This window comes from Tenrec ecaudatus, chromosome 11 (assembly GCF_050624435.1).
Source record: "Tenrec ecaudatus isolate mTenEca1 chromosome 11, mTenEca1.hap1, whole genome shotgun sequence".
In the NCBI taxonomy this organism is placed as follows: Eukaryota; Metazoa; Chordata; class Mammalia; order Afrosoricida; family Tenrecidae; genus Tenrec; species Tenrec ecaudatus.
The window spans coordinates 62,971,981-62,995,553 of NC_134540.1; the positions used below are offsets into that span (position 1 = coordinate 62,971,981).

Below are 23,573 nucleotides of genomic sequence, written 5' to 3' on the forward strand. Positions count from 1 at the left end.
AGGGTGGAAGGAGGGTGGGATGGAAAGGGGGAACCGATTACAAGGATCTACATATAGCCTCCTCCCTGGGGGATGGACAACAGAAAAGTGGGTGAAGGGGGACGCCGGGCAGTGTAAGACAAGACAACAGAATAGCAAAGAAAGCATATGGTGTCCTGCTATCAAAAGATAATAGCATCTGGGGTCTTAAAGGCTTGAAGGTAAACAAGTGGCCATCTAGCTCAGAAGCAACAAAGCCCACATGGAAGAAGCCAATCAGCCTGTGTGATCACAAGGTGTCAAAGGGATCAGGTATTAGGCATCATCAGAACAAAAAATCTTACCACAGTGAATGAGGTGGGGGATGCGGAGTGGAAACCCAAAGCCCACTTGTAGGCCACTGGACATCTCCTTACAGAAATGTGCTTTACACAATTGATGTATGTATGGATTGTGATAAGAGTTGCATGAGCCCCCAATAAAATGATTTTTTTAAAAGACTATAAAACCTTGTGCATTGCAGGGCAGTATCTAGAAAACGACAAGACAACACAAAGAATAGAATGGGCTGTGATGATTGCAACTTATATATCTGATAAGATTCTATTATCTAGAATATGTAAAAGACCCTTACAACTTAACAAACTAAGAGATCATCCGATTTAAAAACTGGTCAAAGTGCATTCAATATACTTTTCTCCAAAGAAGATATAGAAATAGCTGACAATGGAATGAAAAGATATTCAGTGTTATTAGCTTTTAGGGAAATACAAATCAAAACCACAGTGAAGTCCCACCTCACACCCACTGGAATTTTAATAGTAATGAATAAATATATTGTAGTAAGTGATGGTGCAAATGCAGAGAAATTGGGATCCTCGTGTACTACAATTAGCAATGTAAAATTGTACAATCCCTATGGAAATAGTTTTATGGTTCCCTAGGACCCAGACAGTCCACTTCTGGGTCTATATAGAAAAAGAACTGAAAACAAGTATTCAAATGAAACTCACATATCAATCAATGTTCAAAGCAACATTACTGAGTAGTCAAAAAGTGGAAGAAAAAAACACTCAAATGTGCATCAATAGTTAAATGTAAAATATGTGATCATGTCCATCCAATGAAATAGTACTTGGCCATGAAAATGAAGTACTGATACATGTTATGACACAAATGAACCTTGAAAATATTTGGCTAGGTAAGTAAGCCAGACACAAAAGTTCACATATTGTTTGATTCCGTTCACATGAAATATTCAGAAAGCCATCAGGATAGAAAGCAGATTAGTGATTAGTGCTGGGGACTAGGGAGAGAGAATATGGGGAATGATTAATTGCTTAATGTGTATGGATTTTGTTTATTATTGTTTGTGTGTGTGTGTGTGATGATGATGATGATGATGATGATGATGTTCTGGAACTAGATAAAAGTGGTAACCTCACAGTATTGTAAATTTACTGGAAGCCACTGAATTGTCCATGCTGGAAATGAATGGAGGGCCATTACCTGGCCGCCTCTGGGTTCCCTATTGTCACGATGCAGGAGCCAGACTTGCTGGAGGCAAGTCCTTCTTTACCTACTGTGACACTGACCGTGCCCCTGGACAGTCTACTTCTATGCAGGCTTTGATCATTCACTGTAATGGTCACACAGACAGTACTCACAGTTATTGGGGTCTGGGGAAGGGGTGTTACTAGGCAAATCAATAGGCACAAGTCAGGATCAGTACACAGTAAGGATACAGCCATTCACAACCAAACCCCTCTACAGTCAGAAAATGAGTCCCTCTCTGGACTTCAGCCTCTTAGCCATGTGGCCCATTGGCCTGTATCTTCATGGACCAGGAAGCCCACATGCTGCTCGCTCTCACAGCACCATAGTCTCAATGCTGCTCCTGTCGCTCAAGCAGCCCCACCACTGCAGACGGAGCTACAGAACAGGCTCTTCTGCTGGTTCTGGGCTTTCTCTCTCTCTCTTGCTGCTTCAAAGATGCTGCTGCTGCTGCTGCTGCTACAAAGATAGCCAAGAAGGGGGTAACAAAAACTGACCAGTCCTCTATTGGTGTGATACACACCCAATTTTCATACGGCCACTCAGTCATTTGGAGGGACGTACAGAGACTTGCCGGCAGGTGGAAGCGCCGCAATAAGAAATCTCACTCTGCCACAGCACGCTTTCAAACTACTTCCGTAATCAATGCTGTTATGTGAACATCACTTGAATAATTCAAAAGACAATTCGGAAGAGGGGAAACCAGATACGGCTTACCGTAAGCTTACTACAAAGCACCAGTCACAGAATGCAAAGCTAAACAGATGAAGGAAACAGAGCCGAGAAGTTAGATAGAGATGCATGTACATAGGCATTTAAGATAGTTAGTACCCCAGACCCATGAAGAAAAACAATTTTTTTCAATAAATCTTCCCAAGTCAGTTGAATGTGGAAAACAAAAAGGACGATAGCCCATCCCTCAAACTAAACACACAAATCAATTCTGAGAAGACTGTAGATCTAAACAAAGAAGGCCAAAAATATATAGATAAATAGTATAAGAATATCATTCTGACATAGGGTATGGAAAGCTTTCTTAAATCGGACACAAGGAATATGATTACAAAGAAATGAATAAATTGGACTGGAGTACCTTAAAATTTAGAATTTCTGTTCATAAAAGATAGATAGATAAATTGGAAGCACAGAAGAAAATATTTGTAAGAAATATAACTAACAAAAGCTGATGTCAAACGTAAAGAACTCAGAAATCAATGAGACAAAGAACCCACCAGAAAAAATAAAATAAAGTGAGAGAGCAAATGCCAGAAAGGGATTAGCCAACCTAGCAATGCATGAGTCTATGAAAGGCATTCCTCGTCACTGATAGCAGAGGAAACAACTGCAAATGCAACGGAGACACCACCAGGCATCATCGCTAAGAGGTGTGCAAGGAGGGAAGAGACAGGAGCTCGTCCCCTGCTGAGGGACTTGTGGGATGACCCCATCCTGTAGAAGAGAGTTTGGGATTCTTGTCAGAAGTTGACCGCTGTCTAGCTCCTTCCCTCTTAGAAATGCACTCAGCAACATAGATTGCGCCTGAGTATCAGAAGGCATGGGCAAGGGTGTTTATTGCAGATGGTACACAATAATCAAATGCCACAAATAGCCCTTTTAAAAATCATCCAACCCCAGCTTTGATCTGAGCATGGGTTTTTGGTTTTCTTTATGAATCTAGGGAGACCATTTTAATTCCAGAAAAGGCAAATGGCTCAGGGACACTTATAAAGAGAAGATCACCCATGGGCGAATCTTAACCTGATGACTGAGCCTGCCTTCTCCCTTTTACTGAAATCAACGGCTACCAAGTCATACAGTGGTCTCTGCCCCTCCATCCAGCCATATCGTTTGAAATTCAAATTTAGCCAACTTGGCTTTGAACAGGAAATAAATGATTTGCAACTTTGGGTGAATGAAAAGCAGATGGCAGATTAATTTTGGTCAGGAACTCCTTTAAAGTGAATAACTGAATGAGTAAGGTGGCCCCCAAATCAAAGAAAGATACCTTCTATTCATTTCTCTTTGACACCTCAAATGCCCATCAAAAGCTGATGGGATGAATCAGTGTGGTACACCACCCAGTGCCGTGTTATACAGCAATGAACTCCTGTCATAGAATAACATGAGTGAATCTCAAAAGTATAATGCTGGTGGAAATCAGCCAGCCATAAAAGAGTACTTAATGCTATTCCATTTATATAAAATAAAAAACATAACTAATTTATGGCATTATAATTCAAAATAGTTGTGTTACGGGATAAGGGAGGAGAGTGATTGGGCCTGTGTCGGTAATGTTGATTTCAGGGTAGTGATACATGTGTACTTTAACTTTAGGCGTATTCAATATGCTGTTGGCTAGTAATTTGTACACTTTTTAGGTACAGAAGTTAGGCTTCCTTTTTTTTAAGTTATGAAAGCTAACCTGTAGTGTTAGCAGTCAGAATAGCACTTCTTTTCTGGAAAGAGGATCGGAGATACAAGGGGCCGTGTTGTGAGCGGAGAGGACCCATGAAAAGTGGCTCTGGGTTTCAGCAAGTTGCCCTTCTCAACCACAGATGTTCATTTGTGATCATTCAGAGAGGGCTATATTTGTTTTCTGCACTGCTCAGTATGTGTGTTATCATTATAATGTTTTTCAATAAAAAAAGAAAAGAGGAGAAAAAAAGAGAAAATGATTAGGGCAAAGAATGTACAGATGTGCTTTATACAATTGATGTATGTATATGTATGGACTGTGATAAGAGTTGTATGAGCCCCTAATAAAATGTTAAAATAAATAAATAAATAAAAATAAAAAATAAAATGTTTTTCAAAAGGCAAAAATATGATAAAATTATTTTCATTATAATATGAGTGTGGATTGTAATGATACATTTCTTCATATGCGCAATGGTATACAAGAGATCAAGATAAACATTAGAAATGTTTACTAAAAAAATTTTTTTTAAATAAATAAAAATTAAAAAAAAAAGAAATGTTTACTTACACAAGGCACGACTATAGTTAGACTTCTTCATACTTAACGTTGCGTACAGATAGCACAAAGCGGTATTCTGTTGTCGTTCAATGCAGAGTGCAGTCCATTTCCCTGGGGCAGGGCCAAGGACCCATCGCTGAGAGAATGATCAAGGATGCAATGAAGACAGGAAACTGGGTGTTTCTGCAGAACTGCCATCTTGCTGTTTCGTGGATGTTGGCAATGGAAGAGCTCATTAAAACCTTCACCGATCCAAGTATGTTGAGCACCTAGCCTTTGCATGGTGATACTGTTCTTATGTCACATTTTGTTAGCTAGCCTAATCGTTGTCATAGTTCTTCCTTGTGGGCATGGTGTTTCCCCATATGAAAGAGAAAAAAAGTGAGACCCAGGAAGGGTTCATTGAGTTACACAACTGGGGTTCCGCCCTGAGGCTGTGACCCGCGATATCACTTCTGTTTCATGTGGCCTTCTATAGAAGGACACTTGAAGGTGGCCTACGAGCTGACCTGTGGGCATGGTAGCTTGATGAAAATAAATAAATAAATGGACTAAGCAGAGATGGAAATGCAGTCTTTCCCTATAGAATGAGCGAGCGATGCTAAGGACTGGAGTTCAACTACCCCCTATTTCTTAAAGGAGTGTTACCAAGTGGTACCCTCTGTAGTCCACACGACGACACTTTGACAGTTGCCTCTCAGCCACACATCCCAGCATTATTCTCAGGGGTGGACATCATTTTATTTCCCATTCCAGAACGTGTGGCTAGCAAGAAAGAAGACATAACTCTAACCATCTAAAAATGTTCGTATAAAAATAATTAAAACCTTAGGAGCTGCGCTAGTAGTAACAAACCGGGCAGGACCCCATCCACCATACTTGCGCCTCGGAACAATCCTGGTCTACAGTATCGAGAGCACTTGCACAGGTCGGCTTTGGTGCCTCCATCAGCGAGGCCTTCCTGGGAAAGCGAGAGCTTTATAGATAACCTGAGACTTGACCTTACTCACTGCTACCTCTTACCGCGCCGAAGGAGCCCTAGTGGAGCAATAATGAAGCACTCCACTACTAATGGAAAGGCCAGCCCTGCAAAGCCACCCAGCAAGCTACCGGAGAGGAAGAGCTGGCAGTCAGCTCCCTTAAAAAAGTACAAAGGAGGAAATTCTATGGCATCTCTGTGATTTGCAAAGCTGATTTGATGGCCCATAACAGCAACTGGGAAAAAAAAACCACCCTGGGTCCCATTGAGTTGATTCCAACTCATAGTGACCCTCTAGGACAGGGTAGAACTGACCGCGTGAGTTTCCAAGATGTAACGCTGTGAGAAGGAAGTGGAAGCTTCGCCTTTCTCCCTTGGAGCAGCTTGGGGCTTCAAACTGCTGGCTTTGCGGTTAGCAGTCCAATGTGCAACCACTGCACCAGCAAGGTGCCTGACACCAATTCAAGGACAGAGGGACTCCTGGAAGAGAGGGCTCTGCCTACACCTCGCCACCAGTGTTCTTCGAAAAATGCGGAAACCCAGTTCTCTGAGAGACAGGAGCTTGCCAAGTGAAAATCCATCAGACAGCAGCTGAGAACTAGCTGCCTCTTGTTTCTTCAAGTTCTCTAAGGATTAGGAGTATAATGAAGAAGAAAGTACTGGTGTTACGCTGTACTAGTGAAGTATGTTAGGCTTGTTGTCTAGAGAAACAAAGCCGATGTCACTCATTTATGTATAAAGGCATCCCAGCCAGTCCAACTCCAGTTTCTGGATCCGATGCTCACCGGGCCCTTTGCTGCAGGCCTATGACACACAAGGGTGAAGAGGGAAGCAGCAAGGTCACAGGCAGTGGGTGCAGAGTTGTGTGGATCCGAGGTCAGTGAGAGCATGGCAGGGCACCAACAGCTCCCAGGGACAGCAGTGTACATGGGGGCCACCCCTGGAGGCCGACACAAAATAGAAGCCAGCAAAGAGGGCACCAGGTAAGAAAGAGAAAGACGCTCCCAGTGTTTGTCTTATCAAAAAGCCACACTCTCCAAGACGCAGCATCAGGCTATGACCTCCACCCCAACTTTCATAAGGTTCAAGTAGACACAAAAATCTAACCATCACTGGAAGACACCTAAAGTGCAATGTGCCATGGCTACATGAAATGGGCACTGCTTGTCGGTCAGTGCATCGGACCGTGGTGGCTGGCAAGTGACTGTGATTCTAGGAGCCGTGTGCCAGGAGATGAGCCCACAGGAAGGGCACCGAAAATACAGCCGACCAATCGCTGGCTTCTCAAAGGAGAAGAGATCATAATGATGTGGGTGGAGTGAAGTCTATGGGACCTTCATTTGCTGATGGGACATGACTAAAAATGATAAGAAACAGCTATATACATTAGTAATTTGAACATAGAATGTGTGAAGTATGAACCTAAGATCATTGGAAGTCACCCAAAAATGAAATGTAATGCATAAAGGTCATTGTCCTAGCCATTAGTGGGCTGAAGTGGACTGCTCTTCGCCATTTTGACCAGGCAATCTTATGGTTGACTGTACGAGGAGTGGAAAATCCAAGAGAAATGGCCTCTTGTGCACTGCAAAGCAGAGCATTTCATGAGCTGTCTTGAAATACAACACTGTGTCTGATTAGATAATATCTACATATACAAGGAAACCCAGTCAGTAGCAATATTATTCAACTTTATGCACCAAACACTGAAGCCAGCAGTGAAGAGATCAAAGAATTCTACCGTCTCCCATCTGAAATTGATCTAACATGCAACCAAGATGCACTGATAATTATTGGCAATTGGAATGCAAAAGTTGGAAACAACAAGGAAGGTATATAAGTTGGAAAACATAGCCTTGTTGATAGAAATGAAGCTGGAGATCACCTGATAGAATTTTGAAAGACCAATGACTTTTTCGTTGCAAATATGTTTTTCAGTGACATAATGACAACTATAGACTTGGTATTTACCAAGTGAAATACAGAGGAATCAAACTCACTACATTGGTGGGAGGAGACAATCGAGAAATCCAATATCAGCAGCCAAAACCAGGCCAGGGGCCGACAATGGAAAAGACCAATTACTCAGTTCAGGTTGAAGTTGAAGAAAATTAAAACAGGTCTGTGAATGTAAACTACAACCTTGAGTATGTCTAACCTGGATTTCCAAACCATCTCAAGAATACATTTGACTGGGAAGAGGGATGAGGAGAGTGGAAAGTGTATGGATGAGTGATTTGAACTGTTGAATACAGAATTGGTAGAAATATAAAAACCCCTACCTAATTGACAATAAAAATTCATTAAAAGATAAAATAACTATTATAGGGGTAAAAAGGATAAGGGTTCCTGGGGGTATGGTAGGGAGAGGGAGGGAACAAAGGGAAGCTGATATCAAGGAGTTCGAGAAGAAAAAATGATTAGAAACTAATTGTAGTAACAATTGTATAACACTGCTTGATGTGATTGAATGGTGGAATGCCATGCATCTGTAAGAGCTCCTAATAAAATGATTAAATAAGAGAGAAGATAAGTCAACAAAGTAAAAAGAGAGAGAGGGAGATCTATTTAATCACTGAACACCAATGACAGAAGACTGGCACATTATGAGGTAATTTCAAAATCATCATACCTGAGGGGGGAGGGAAGTAATTTAAAAGACAGAAAAGATCACAGTGGATATCAAAGGAGACTCTGAAACTTTCTCTTGATCGCTGAGCAGTTAAAGCAAATGAGGAAATGATGGAGTAAAAGACCTGACCAGAAAATTGCAAAGGACAGCACAAGAAGGCAACGTACACTACTGTCATGAAGCGTGCAGACATGGAGTGAGAGAGCCAGGCATGAAGAACATACTCAACATTTGAAGCTGAAAGAACTGGGAATCCAAGCTCAATATTGAAAGATTCTTTAGTCACACTATTGAACTATGTAGGAAGCAGCACATGAAAATGGAGGCCTACACAGAGTCACTGTATCAAAAAGAACTGGCTGGGAGGCAACCGTTTCAAGGGTGACATGTGATCAAGAGCCAATGGTACTAAAGGAAGACCTGCAAGCTGCACTGGTGGCCGTAGAAAAAACAAGGCTCTTGGAGCTGACAGAATACTCACTGAAATGCATCAGCAAGCTGATGAACCACTGGAAGCACTCACTCGCTTATGCCAGGAAATTTGGAAGACAGCTACCTGGCCAATCAACGGGAAGAGATCCATACATGTGCCCACTCCAAGGAAAAGCGACCCAATAAAATGAGGAAATTATCTAACAATATCATTAATATCAAATATAAGTCCATTTGTACTGAAGATCATCCAACAATGGTTGCAGCGGTATTATTGACAAGCCCTTACAAAGAGTTTACACTTTTTTTCCACCTTGATACAGCGGCTTCTTGTCAGAAATGCTCTCAAGAATTAACCAGTCTCTTGTTTTGTCTTTGTCTGAAACAGCTATCGTGATCAAGGACACATTTCGTCTTTTTTTAAGTTCCATGCCAAGTAGTACATTTCCTGTGACAGTCCTTCAAAATTCTGTCAAGGTAACGGTTGCCCGATTTGAGCAATTCAGATGATTGACCTCAGTGGTCCCTAAGTGGGCGCACGGGTCTGTGTGGACAAAGTGGGGAGATGGAAGCCCATGTCCTTTCACCTCATAGCAAGCAGGGAAAACAGTTCCCCAGGCCATGTCCTTTCCCAGTATGCCCCGGTCATTATACTTGTCCTCCTTTCGCCCTCGACCAGAAAAGGTCCCAGGTGCTAAATGAGAAAGGACGCCCTCTCGGAGGGAGGGGGTTGTTTCACAGGTGATGATACGGCTGTTGTAGTTGAGTGCAGAAAGTTCCAATCCACAGGGAAACTCTGCCTGTGAAGGAAGAGGAACAGAGGGGTGCCTGCCTCTTCTCCACCTGTCCCACGTTTCACGGCAAAAAGCAGGATGAGGCCATGTGTTGGGATAGCTAGAAGTCATCCAATGGAAAAGGCCTAACCAGGTTTTCTGGCCTGTGTTGAGATAAATGAACCAAAAAACAAACAAACATGTGAGGTCCTCTGTAGAGGATACACCATCATGGTCTGAGGACACAGCCTACCCTCCTTAGACCGAGCCTACATGGGATACAGAGGGGCCCCGACCTGGCAGGAATGGCCCACGGGCATCTGACCAGCGACTTACATGTGTGTGTGTTTGTGTATGCGTGTGCTATTCACAAATAATGCAAATCTCTCGATTCTCTGCCATTTGTATTCTATCTAAATCCAGGTAACTAATGAGCCCCCAAAAGGCTTACGTGCAAATATCCGACGAGCTTTTACGGAAATGACACCTTCATTCTTTGAAGAGAACATACTCGGGAGGAAGTGGAGACAGATCATATTTGGCATCTGTTTCTTTCACGCGATCATTCAGGTATGCTCGTGTCTGCTTCTTCATAGGCAATGGCAAATGCATTCTTAGGCGGAAATTCAAATCCTAAAAACAAGATCAGACTTAGTGGTCTGGCAGCGACGGGGGAACAGCTGAGACTGTGGCCCTGCCGCACCCTCCACGCTTGGTCAACCCCGCCCCCGCCTCCAGGGCAGCGTTCAGGCAAGCCATCACCGCTTAGAAAGTGAGTACCAACACTTGAGAGGAGTGGACAGCTCGGTAAATCAACCAGCGGAGACCAACGGGGACACCTTGGCCTGAAAACAGAGCTCAGGAGGCAGGAGGGGCAACAAAATGAGGCACGTATGGAAACCGGGAACTCGGGCGCGTGTGGAAGGAGTACGGTTACACTGAGGGGGTCACAGTCACTGCCACAAGACCAACGAGGGTGCATGATCGAAAGAAAATGAGCTTCCTTGTACCCCAACTACACGGAAAAATAAAACACAAATGAATGGTTATAAATCGCACTGGGAAACCCAAGTTTGCAAACTTGAAAAAGGAAGAAAGGATTCTGAAAAAGAGAAATAAGAAATTAAAGAGCGGTTTTCGGTGGCAAGGGAAACTCTGAGAAGCCTGTGCTGCGTGGATCTGAACCTAAGTTGTCCCAACTCGGCCGTGCGTGCCCATTCTCAGTGCCTCGGGACTGAGTTTCCACCTCTATCCTCAACTCTAGTTGCAGGAAGCCTACACTAAGGGAAATGTAGCAGGCGTGAAATTTATGGCCTCAACCCTGCCTCAGTGTCCAAATATGCTTCTCTTCCAGACCCCAGGTCTGATAACGATCATGTCCTTCTCTTACTCGCCTTCCAATTGGAACTTCAGTATCATTTTCACTCTGCCTTTTTCACACATATGTATCTTGTCAGTCTTCATACCTGCTCAGCATGCTGAACACCATCCTGTGACACCGATGGAGCAGTGTTAAGTCCCCAGAAAGATGAGCTTAACAAGGCACTCCCTTCTCCTCCTCACAGCTCTGCCCGGATACCCATTGTGTGTTCTTATACTTGACTCTCTGACTCCCTATCTCTAGATGTGGTATACATAGATTGACTGCCTGGTTTTCAAATGTACGCCATCTACGTAGAAAAAGAGGGGGAGTGCAGAGTGGGGACCCAAGACCAATCTGTAGGCAACTGGACATCCCCTTACAGAAGGGTCGTGGGGATGAGACTAGCTGGTCAGGGTGCAAGGTAGCAACGATGAAACATACTACTTTCCTCTAGTTCCTAAATGCTTCCTCCCCCAACTCCATTATCATGATCCCAATTCTACCTTGCAAGTCTGGCTAGACCAGAGGATGCACACTGGTACAGATAGGAACTGGAAACACAGGGGATCCAGGGCAGATGATCCCTTCAGGACCATTGGTGTGAGTGGCGATTCCTGGAGAGCGGTGGGAGGGTGAGGTGGAGAGGGGAAACCTATTACAAGGATCTACATATATCTACCTCCCTGGGGGACGGACAACAGAAAAGTGGGTGAAGGGAGACATCGGACAGTGTAAGATATGACAAAATAATAATTTATAAGTTATCAAGGGTTCATGAGGGAGGGGATAGGAGGAGGGAGGGGGGAAATGAGGAGCTCATGCCAGGGGCTTACGTGGAGAGCAACTGTTTTGAGAATGTTGAGGGCAACGAATGTGCAAATGTGCTTTACACAATTGATGTACGTATGGATTGTGATAAGAGTTGTATGAGCCCCAATAAAATGATTGAAGAAAAAAAAAGAAAGAAAAAGAAATAAGAAAGATAAAAAGTAATTAAGGATATGAGAACTCTGGTGGTGTCGTGGGTCATGCATGGAGCTGGTAACCACACTAACACAAGACTAATTAAGACTACAATCTGTGGATAATTAAGGGAACAGGTGAACTAGAGAAAGCTCAAGGGGCAATGGGTGCGGGGCGCTTGTGCCAGTAACAAAAGGCAGCGGATTTGAGGAGTTGGTTGAATATTTAGGGCCATTTTGAGAGCAAGAGGAGGGCCCTTGAGACAAATGTTCTGGTTTATTCAGCAGCTCAGAATAAGGTAGGACAGGGAATAACAAGAGGCTAAAATATTTTAGCATAGGGTGTTATGAGACAAGAATTACGGTTCTTTGCATCAATTATTTTAAAGTTACTGTGCAGACATTTGTGTGTGATCGGCATAGCATGGCTTGGCTGAAAAGTGGACAGTCGGTATTTTATGTCAAAAGACTCAAAGGTTGAGTTTTTTCTTATTTTAATTGGGAAAAAAATACGTTACTTTATCTGCCCTGAAGAATAGCTATTCTTTTGACAGATCAAATTTACAGAGATTGCAATTTGTTTCAAGGAAATTTAAGAGAAGAAGCAATACTGAAGGAAGAAATGACTGCTGTGTCTCTCTCCTTATGTGGAAACCTAGCAAAGGTGGAAGCACAGCATTTTCAGATGTTTTGCAGTATGAGGATGCCCTCCTGCAACGACAGCAACAAGAAGCCTTTTAGTCTTCAGTGTTTTACACAAGTTAATGTATCAAATCTGACTTGAAACCGTTTTCATTTTCCGTTCCAGGAGAGGAAGAAGTTTGGCCCTCTCGGTTGGAACATCTGCTATGAATTCAATGACAGTGACAGGGAGTGTGCGTTGCTGAACCTGAACCTTTACTGTCAAGAAGGAAAGATCCCCTGGGCTGCCTTGATTTACATCACTGGTCAGTGTGCCCACGGGCCAGGGCATCCAGCCGGGCACCAAAACGTTGCTGGTGTATGCCCAGCTGGCCCACAGCAAGACGGGGTCTTCCCCCCGTGTTTGATGACGGTGCTGATAATCCTTTTGGGAAGAAATGCTATAATAAGAATATCACGAAGACATTTATACTTACACAGGGAAAAGGAGTAGATGTATTCCCAAATATTAATAATAGCTAGCAATTAATATAGCCCTCACCCTTTAAAGCCAGGCACGCTTTAAAACATGCCCCATGACTCGCGTACTTAATCCTCACAACACCTCCATATATTGAGAGCTGTTATTCCTCTCATTTTACACAGAAGAAAAAAGTACACAGTTAATCTTGGCTCCAGAGTCCCTCGTCTTAAATTCAAAAGATTTTTTTAACTGTTGTATTTGGGCAAAAAGAAGACACGATACTGACATTGTGACCATGACCAAGTTTAATTATGGTCATGTGGGATCTTGCCTTCAGAACTGGATCCAGCGTAACTGTGTGACCCCAAGTACCGAGGGAGGGACGGTTTGCACTGAGATAGCTGAGGGGAAGAGAGATCTCTGCAAAGGGCAGAGAGGAGAGACCAGGTGTGTGGGAATGGATGGTTTTCTGTGGTTATAGAGGGAAATGGGAAACAACAGAGGCGTAGAAACTTGAACTGCAGATGAGACTTTGGAAGAAGTGTGAAGAGAAGGAAGCAAATAACAGTGAGCATAGACGAAGACCAGCTCCCGGGGGATCACAGGGGGGGCTGGAAGCGGCAAGGCCAAGCAGAAGACAGTATTTTATACTTTTGCCTCCAGGCATTCAAATGGTGCTGCGGTTGATTAGCAAAAAGGGTCCGTGGGCAGAGTTTGACTCTGGAGCCCTTTGCTCAGCCCACACTTCCCCATCCTTTCCTTGTGTTTTCACGCCTTCACTCCTAGAACATCTGGTTTTTTCAGGTGACCTGAGTCTCTACGGCGATGAAAGCCACTGGGTGTTTAAAAGGATAAAGAGCAAAATAAGATGTGCTTATTCTCATTATTTTTATTCAGCATTGTACAGGAGCTTCTAGCCAGGAAAATTAAACAACAAAAGATATTCACATTGGAATGGAAAAAGTAAGCCTGTCTTTGTCTGCAGATGGCATGAGCTTATACAAAGAAAATCCAACAAAATTCACTTTAAAGCAAGTAAAAGTGAAAAAAAAAGCAAGTAAAAGTGATAAACAAGAACAGCAAGGTCATAGGAGACTAAAGCAGTGTGTAAATATTACAAAAATTATCTTTAATTCAATCAGAATAACATCAAAAAGAATAAAGTACTTAGGGATAAATTAACAAAAGAAACCCAGACTGACATATTGAAACTGCAAAACATCGTTTAAAAAGTTTAAAATGCTATAAATTAATGGAGATAAATCCATGCTCAGGGATTGAAAGACTTAAAATTGTCAAGATGGCAAATCTCCCCCATAGTGATCTGTAGATTCAGCGCAATCCTAAGAAAATCTCTTCTCATAGTTTTGAGGTGATTTTAACTTTCATATAGAAGTGCAAAGGACTCAAAATATTTTTAAAAAGTTGTAAAACTTCCATTTCTCAATCTCAACGCTTACTACAGACTTCAGTAACAGAGACGGTACTGGCATAAACCTATTGCCCTCCAGGACGTTTCCAGCCCGCGGTGACCTTATATAGGGTTTCCAGAAAAGTAAATCATGACAGAGCAACAGCTCCTCTTTCTCCCCAGAAGCAGCTGGTGGGTTTAAGCATACCCTCTCCTTTAGCAGCCCAATGCCTAACTCCCAGTGCTACAGATGCGTGGGAAAGAATCCAAGAGTCCAGAAATATACCCTTGCATTTATGTTCAATTGGATTTTTATAAAGGTGCCAAGACAATTCAATGGAGAAAGAGTGGTCTTTTCAACAAATGGCACTGGACTGGGCAATTAAATGCTTGCCTCACACCATCCGCACTGCCATTCAAATGAACGATAGGCCCAAGTACAAGAGCTAAGACTATACAATGAAGCTAGGAAGGCAGAGAAATAAACTTTTGTGGCCTTGTGTTAGCATGGCTCCCTTAGATACAGCACCAAAAGCGCAAGCAATAAGTGGTTTTGGGTTTGTTTTTTAATGATGACATTTTTAAACTTATCAAGAAAGTGAAAAGACAAGCCGTAGGCATATTTGAAAATAATATAGTTAATAAAGAACTTGTGTTTAAAGACATTAAGAACTTTTACAACTCAAAAATAATGAGGAAAATAATGAAATTAAAATCTGAAGAAAATATTTGGGAGAAAAACAAATATTTTACATTTTACCAAAGAATACACACAAGGGTCCAATAAACACAAGTAAAAGGGCTCCACTCGTCATTAACCGCTTGCCTTCCAGCAGCAATGCTACAGAGCAGAGCAGAGCCACTCCACGGGTTTCTGTCTGTCAGTCTATACAGAAGCAGGAAAGAACCACCCCTGTCCCTCACAGAGTGACTGGGGTTCAAACTCCCCACCCTTCCTGGAGCAGCTGAGGGCCACCCCTGGGTCACCAAGTCTCCTTCCGTTAGTCGTGAGAGAAATAAAGAGGAAAGCCATAAAGATGCTCTGCAAACCTTCACCCAATTCACAAGTTTAGTTTTTAATTTTAAAAACTAAATACATGCAACGTTTCTTACACACACACGCACACAGTTCTCCCTAATTGCCAGTAAGACCGGTTTCCTCTATGATACATGCTTTCTCGTCGAATGTGTAAAGCTGGTGATTGGTGTTTCATCCCATTCAAGAAGGATGCTGTGACCCGGATCAGCATTGCATTTTAATTCGTGGTTCCGTGGGGTCATAGTCACATTTTCACAATATGAATTCAGTGAAAGGAAATCCTGATCTGGTGTGTCCATTTTCAATAGCAAATGAATGTGGATATAAACAACCCTAATAAAGTTTGGGTATGTTTCTCAATTAAGCAAACAATAAAATATTTCAAAGTGCAAACTTTTTTTCAGGTGAAATTACATATGGTGGCCGAGTTACAGACACCTGGGATCAAAGATGCCTTCGTACTGTCTTGAAAAAATTTTTTTCTCCTGAGACACTAGAAGTCAATTATAAATATTCTGAATCAGGTGAATGAGTTTTCAATATTCTTAAAAAGTTATTTACCAGTATCTCAGGTGTCCATTGAGGAGTTCACTATGTCCAGTCTGACCCCCAGCACTCCCGACCACAACCCCATTTCCATGCTTGACCACCTTCAAAGCTAGTTTTGTTGTTAGAAGATAAGGATATATGTTAGCAGCAACAACTCTGAATTTCTATTTTAAAATTGGTTGTGTTAATTTATATGTATTTTCAAAGTTACATTCTAATACATTGGGACTGTAATTAAAGAAACGCTCTTTTTTCAAACAATCATTTTATTGGGTGCTTTTACAGATCTTATAACAATCCTTAAGCACACTTTTACATGTGTTGCCATCAACATTTTCTTTCTACTTGAGTCCTTGATATCAGCTCCTTTTCCCCCCTCCCTCCCCTACCCTCATTACTGTTCCCGGGGGTGGGGGGGGGTTATCTCTCCTGAATCCCATGTGTTGAGAGCTCCTATCTAGACCAGGGTACATGCTCTGGTCTATCTAGATTTGTAAGTAGAACGGGGGTCATTATAGTCGGGGGGAGGAAGCATTAAAAAACTAGAGGAATGTTGTGTGTTTCGTCAGTGCTATACTGCACCCTGGCTGACTCGTCCCTTCCTGTGACCCTTCTGTGAGGGGTGGTCCAATTTCTACAGATGGGCTGTGGGTCTCCACCACAGCCTCTCTCGTTCTCATTGATATAATTGTTTGTTGGGGTGTTCTGGTACCAGATCCCGTCAACACCTCGTGATCACACAGAAAGTTTCATTACAATGAGTTGGGTCAAAAACAAGTCTTATGGGTTGTTGGTAACTCAGCAAATAGATGAGTGAATCCTGAGTGGACCTCTTTGTTAGCACAGAACGGAACGGCTCCTTTTCCTGTGGAGCAGCTGGTGGGTTTGAACCACTCACCTTGCAGTTAACAACACAGTCCTTAAACCTCTGTGCCACTGGCTTACCTTGACTAGTACACATTTAGCATATCAAAACTCCTCGTTCTTAGTTGAAAGAGACTGATGCTCAGAGTTCATAAGACCCATCTGTCTATCCTGGAATTTGTAGGACACATGGAGTAACCCTACATGTTAACGTCTTGCAAACATAGCTTTTGGTTTGGGGGCCTGGGGAGGGTTGCTGTTCATTAAACAGATGAAAAGGCCGTCTCGAACAGTGTCAATTTGGAACCTTCATGGAGGTGGGCATTTCAGCAGCACAGTCCTATTCAAGGGAGCTTGAAATGATCTGCAGGAGACACCTGAAAAGTCCGGGCACTGAGCAGATGCCCAAGACACGCAAGTGCAAGCCAAGAAGCTTGTGAAAGAAAGAGTCCTTTTCTGATATGGGCAGCTGATTGCAGCCACCATCAGAACCAGGCAACGATGTACCAATCCCAGGGGTACAAAGCCAGCCCATTTGACACAAGTTCACTTTCTGTCTTTTTTATAACAGGCATCTATTTTGCACCCTTGGCTGACAGCCTACAAGAGTTTAAGGACTACATTGAGCATCTGCCTTTGATAGATGACCCAGAAATATTTGGAATGCATGAAAATGCCAACTTAGTTTTCCAGGTATGTGGCCTTTCAACTTAAAATACATATTCATATTTTATCTATAAACTTGAAGCTTCAGAAATCACCTCACCAGTTGCGTAAGTTATAATTTTCTTACATAGATAAAATATTCCACCTTGATTTATTTAGCCTGTTCCCTTTGGACCCTTCACCGTTCCTCTAAACTCATCGCACGAGTCCTCTGTCACTACTGACCTCTGAAACCCTACCTCCTACTTCGTCCATTTCTGCCTGCTCACCGTCCACCACAACACAGGGGCTTGGGGTAACAGTCCCATCCTTCTTGCTCCATGTTGGCACCTTGTACCACAGGGCACAAAAGTTCATGGTTCTATATAGCTTCAAGCCATAAAAGTAAAGTTACAAATACCCAAAGGCAATGGATTAAAATGATTTCCTCGTGCCAGACCACAGCAATAGGTCTGGCTGATTCTCTGTACGAACAGCCTTCCGATATCTCACCATTACCGAAGGATAGTCTGATTACCTAACTCAGCTTACCCTCTAGTTTTCTCATCTACCATGGTCAGCCATGGATGGTGACTCCAACTCATGAAATGAGGTATTTTCCCAGAGACCCTCAAACACTCTCGAGCAGTGGTTCTCAACCTTCCTAATGCCGCGACCCTTTCATACAGTTCCTCATGTGGTGGTGACTCACCCCCAACCATAACATTATTTTCATTGCTACATCATCACTGTCATTTTGCTACTGCTACAAATCGGGTGAACCCTGGGAAAGGGTCGTTCCACCCCCAAAGGGGTCACAACCCACAGGTAGGGGACTAGGTTTGACCTCAGCGGGCTAAAGGGCCGTCCTCTTTCTTTACAAATTAAACTTTGAAATTATATATTGAGAGTGAGATCTGCCACATAACACACACACACACACAAAGTGTGTCCTTCGAGAGCTCCAGAAGGTAGGTGCTTGGACGCCTTATTTCTGGCCACTGGCATTAAATCCGCCATTCGGCAGGGAGTCAAAATAACCTATCTTGGTTTTCTAAGACATGCTCTGCTTTCAAGAAGAAAAGGAGATGGACAAACACACTGTTATTATTTATTTACCACGACTGATTTGCTCTGGATGGGAGCCCTGGTGGTGCGGTGGCCCTGATCCCCGTGATCAGCAGTGCAAACCACCAGCGGCTCCGAAGGAGGAAGACTGGGCTTTCTACTCCATAAACAGTCACCATCTCAGAAGCCCACGGGGGGTCGTTATGAGTCTGCACGGAGTGGACGGCAGTGAGATTGGTATTTTGGTTCTGGATTTGTTCAGGAGTAAGTGAAGGCGAGAGAAGGGAGGGGGCTGTGGTTGGCATGAGGACATTCCCTGCGTCCTGTACGCAGTGAGGCAACACTGTGTACTGAAGAGGGTAGTTTTGGGAGATCCTGGGTAGGTCCTTCTGCTCAGCCTCCTTTCCCTCGTTCCTCTGGTGCGGTACATACCCCACTCTCATCCCTTTCCTTGAAGGCAAGTGTCCTTTCCCCATTCCATGAACTTTTCATAAAATCCCCAGCCATCCTCGCTCCACCTCCACAGAAGGGAACAAATAACTCAGTCAGGCCGAAGTCACATCCCACCCCTGAGCCGTGCTCATTGGTCCAAGGTGCAGGCATGATGTCCATGTCAGGCCAATGAGAGGTTTTCCCTTCAGCTTTCAAAGCAACCTTCTAAATTCATCATTTTAATGCTTTCTCTCTGTTTTCTTTTTAATGTGAACTGGGTGAAGGTTTGCATTTCTGTTTCCCATTCCACATATGTTGCTTCCTCTCGCTGATGACAAGCTCCACAAGCGCCTCTCCCACTTCTTCCCAGCTGTTTCCTCTTTCTGTTCCTCCTCCCGCACTAACCTTTCTGAACTCTGTCCTTGGGTGAATTCCGCCCGTTGATCTCAAATGGCTGACTATTCGGTGGACCGCTCTAGTGTTGTCCCCCATGATCTGCCTATTGGTTGACTGAAAATTGAGCCAAGGGATTTTGCCCATTGCCAGACCTGAACAGTGACTAGAGGGGCTCCTGTTTTATGGTTTGAGTTTTTGCTCCACGTTTTCCTCCCACTCTATCCAGAACCTTTTAATGTGATCCCTTGCAGGGCACTTGGGCACAGTAGCAGACACCATCTAGTTTGACTGGTTTCCGGGAGGCACACTGTAGAACTTGCAAAGATAGAGAATGAAATTCACATACAGATTACGTTCCTGAATTCTATACCGTCTACAGATGCCCCCCAAGGTTAATGTACTCTATGGTCTACTCACCTTATAGAAGGAGACACAATCACTAAAAGCAAGGTTGGTGAACCTTTTTCAAATATGGTAAAATGCTCATGAAACTGAAAATGTGAACTGGAATTGTGTGGACATGATCTTGTAAACCAGATACATATATACAAAGAAGATATCCTAGTAAGGGAAAAGCCAAAATGTTTGGTATCATCTCCCCCCACCCCCCAACCTAGACAGCAAGATCTTGAGTACTTCTTCCTACTTCTCTCCACGTTCTAAATGTTTAATGGCAAGCCATTAAATGGGATGTTTCCAATTGGGAAAGCTACTACCTAGTTAAAGTGTGTCCTAAAGCTGGGTTCTCACCATTTCTTCCTCATTTCCATATCTTCCCTTTAAATGATTAGCTAAAAGATAATCACATAGAACACAGCCGTGTATTATGCATGTCCAAAGAGCACATTTTACCGACTCTATCGTTCACATAAGGTTTCCCTTTGTCCTCCAGAGCGATCATGTGTTCTAGACGTAAACGATGTGTGCTGACCAGTGACTCTTTGACTGTTTCCTACTTGCTTCCCGTGCAGTACAAAGAGACCAACACGTTAATCAACATCATCCTGGAAGTTCAGCCCAGGTCATTTTCAGGCGGTGAGGGGAAGAGTAATGATGAAATTGTTCAAGAACTTGTTGCTTCCGTCCGGGCCAGAGTTCCAGGTAATCAATAAATCCTAATATCAGTCATGGCAGTTTTAAGAAGAAATGCAAAGGGAGTTAAGTTATAAGCAAGATTCCAAACCCACTAAATACACAGACTTGTCCTTACGTGTCGGCCCCTGACGCGAGTTCTGCACTTGCTGACGAATCCTGCAGCACTCAGCAGCTGAGCTATGAGAAACAGCAGGAGTGAGGTGGTTTCTAGCCCAAAGGAACTTCAGCCGGGGCATTTCCTCCGTTTCCCTTGGCGTCATTATTCTATTATCTCCAGACCTGCTGAGAGCAAGACAGGGGCCCTTAAATATATTTTTTAATCATTTTATTAGGGGCTCATACAACTCTTATCACAATCCATACACACATCAATTGTGTAAAGCGCATCTGTACATTCATTGCCCTCATTATTCTCAAAACATTTGCTCTCCATTTAAACCCCTGGCATCAGCTCCTCGTTTTTCCTCTCCCTCCCTGCTCCCCCCTCCCTCATAAACCCTTGATCATTTATAAATTATTATTTTGTCATATCTTGCCCTGTCTGATGTCTCCGTCCCCCCACTTAAATTTAAAAGGTATAAAACAACACCAAACGCTCACTTCCTCAGCCGTACAAAGCACGTACCAAACGCTGCCGCACTGGCCAATGCAGATTTTAAAAACCCACTGCTGTAAAATATCCCCTTAGACAACCCATCTCTGGAATCCATTCCTTTTCATGCTTCCCTCTGCCAGAGAAATGGCTAAATTAATTTCACCGGGGTTGCTGGCACGCTACGGAATCTTGCTGAATGATCACAAGAGATCCATTTCCACATTGACATTGGCTGTAGCTTTAGATTTTATTAGTCCATTCGTCATGGGTCAAGTCCCGGGGGGAAGGGGGTACAGTTTGTGCCCTGCTACTAACTGAGAGGTTGGACGTTCAAACATGTGCCATCGCACCCTAGAAGAAAGGCCTGGCACTCTGCTTCCATAAAGATTCCAGCCAAGAAACTCCTATGGGACAGCTCTACTCTGTACCACTGGGGCCGCCCGCCATGCGTCGGAACCAGCTCCGAGATGTCATTCTGGGAGGAAGAAAATGAAGCCAAAAGAGGCCTGTGGCTGGCTCTCCCCAGTATCCACAAGGCCCCCAGGGAATGGATGAAGTTTGCACTCAGACCCCATGATCTCCTCCTCAGAGCAAACCCCCGAGAGAACGGTTCCTGGAGTCGAGGACTTAGTTAAAGTGGAGGTGGACTGAGTCCCTTCTTTCAGAAAGCCATCTTTAATCAATAAATATAAGTTGGAGGACTTGGTGAGAAAGGGATGGATAGATTGATGGACTACTACAGAAATAATGTCCATGTGATGTGGAGTCCTATTGGCATATAAGAGATTTCTCTCTGTAAGCATCATGGAGTTTGACTGTGAAATCCATTCCTGTACGTGATGCTCAGTAACTTGGAATAAATGCTAAGTCTCTTTCGTCTCTGTCCCTCGCCCCTACCCCTTTCTCTCCTAGATGCAAGGTAGGTATTCAAGGAAACAAATGCCTTCCATACCTACATGGTAGAGGAAAGGACTCAGGCTCCCAGGGTAGTTCCCTCTGGTCTCAGGATGTCCCTTGTCTTGCCTTGACTCCCCTCAGCCCAGGTTGACCTTTCTGTGCCCTCGTGTACAGCCTCCACATCCACTAGAGCCTTTCAGGCAAAATATCCACTCAAACTCAATACAATTGGTCCTTCACCTCCCACTTCATCCTTTTCCCTCTGAATCTCTCTCCTCTCCTCCCACTGTCACCTCATTAGGCACAGTCAACCTGTTGTATTTGACTTCAGCAGTCAAAGACCTACTATCCCCAATCCCAGATCCGTAGACCACACAGACTGGCAGAGAAGATGAAAACAGCCACAAGGAGCGTGTTTTCAGATGAAAAAATAAGATACACAAGTTTAACATCTGAGATACATAGATACATCCATGTATAAACTATCACTTGATCCCTGTGCAGTTGAATTTGAGGCTCCTTTTCGGTGACTGCTTCGATAATAAGCAGAATGAATTGCCACAGAGCCCTAATTACAGAAACGCTGTCAGATGTAAGGCCTGCATACATGACTTGAATATCAGAAGAAATTGGCATGAGAGTGTTAAAGATTAGCACATCACAGTAACCTAAGTGATGCGCACAGAAACCAGGGATGTTGCAGCTCTGTGTTTTCCATTCGCAGAAGCCCTGCTGATGGAGGGTGCCTCGGAGGGCCTGTTCACCAAGGATTCCCAAGGCCGCGTTAACTCCTTGACCACAGTCCTTGGGCAAGAAGTGGACCGATTTAACAATCTGCTGAACTTGATACATGTATGGGTATTTACTTTCATTGCTATTGAGTATCAATGTTTTGTAGAGAATTGTTTAAGGATATGAGTACGCCGAGAAGTCTCCATTCCCATTGGGATATGCCAACATCTCTTCAAGCCTAACTTGTCTAAACTGGAATTAATCCCCCTCTAATGAATCTGCATTCCCTATTTCTAATAATGAGGCCGCAAGTGTGTGACCTTACAGATCTTCAGCCTCCCCACTTTAATAGTCGGGGTAGTGGTTGGCTGCCTTCAAGTAGGCTCTGACTGCTGGTGACCTCATGGAGAACAGATCAAAGCCTCTCCTGATCTTGCACCACCTCCAAGACTGTGGGTCGAGGGCAGCCACTCTCCTCCACCCTGTGTCTCTCCGGGTCCGTCTCATTAGGGGTTTCCTTCGTTGTCGCCGGCCTTCTACTTTATCAAGTCAAATTCCTTTTCTAGATATTGGCCCCTCCTGGTGATACATCCAAATTAATTAAGAAAAAAACCTTGCCGTCTTCACTTCTAAGGAGTTCTATATTTTCTATGCATTGTATATTTTCTATGCGGATACATTCTTCAACTTATCATTGACTTGACAGATACCTGACCAGGAACGTCATCAACTGCAATGTGACCTCTCCCTATTTCACATGACACTGAGATCCCGAGCAGTCATTCTCTCTCATGGCTTCTCCCTGCATTGTCATTAAGGCTACCACTGCCTGATTCTATTTTTGGTATCTAGGATGGAATGAGCCATGTGGTGGAGTGGTGAAGCCTAGGTAGCTAGCCATGACAGTCGCAGTTCAAAACCACTAGACAATCTGTGGAAGAAAGATGAGGCTTTCTACCTCCACAAAGAGTCTCAGAAACCCAAAAGGGCCTACCTAGGGTCATGACTTGGTGGCGTGTGAGTTAGTTTCTGGCTTGTGAAGATGGAATGCCTGTGTTTCCTCTGGCTGAGAAACTCCTCCCTGCAGTCTGCTG

General features: G+C 43.6%; 1 protein-coding gene across 1 annotated transcript in view; it reads left to right on the forward strand.

The window, feature by feature from the left end:
* DNAH6 (dynein axonemal heavy chain 6) overlaps positions 1-23,573 on the forward strand; it is a 256,202-nt gene that overhangs the window by 221,154 nt on the left and 11,475 nt on the right. The window contains exons 64-71 of the mRNA XM_075562653.1: positions 4,606-4,766; positions 8,942-9,030; positions 9,750-9,896; positions 12,460-12,598; positions 15,611-15,730; positions 17,191-17,312; positions 20,132-20,261; positions 22,472-22,599. Of these exons, the coding sequence (XP_075418768.1) occupies positions 4,606-4,766; positions 8,942-9,030; positions 9,750-9,896; positions 12,460-12,598; positions 15,611-15,730; positions 17,191-17,312; positions 20,132-20,261; positions 22,472-22,599 (1,036 nt within the window). The remainder of the gene's footprint in view (positions 1-4,605; positions 4,767-8,941; positions 9,031-9,749; positions 9,897-12,459; positions 12,599-15,610; positions 15,731-17,190; positions 17,313-20,131; positions 20,262-22,471; positions 22,600-23,573) is intronic.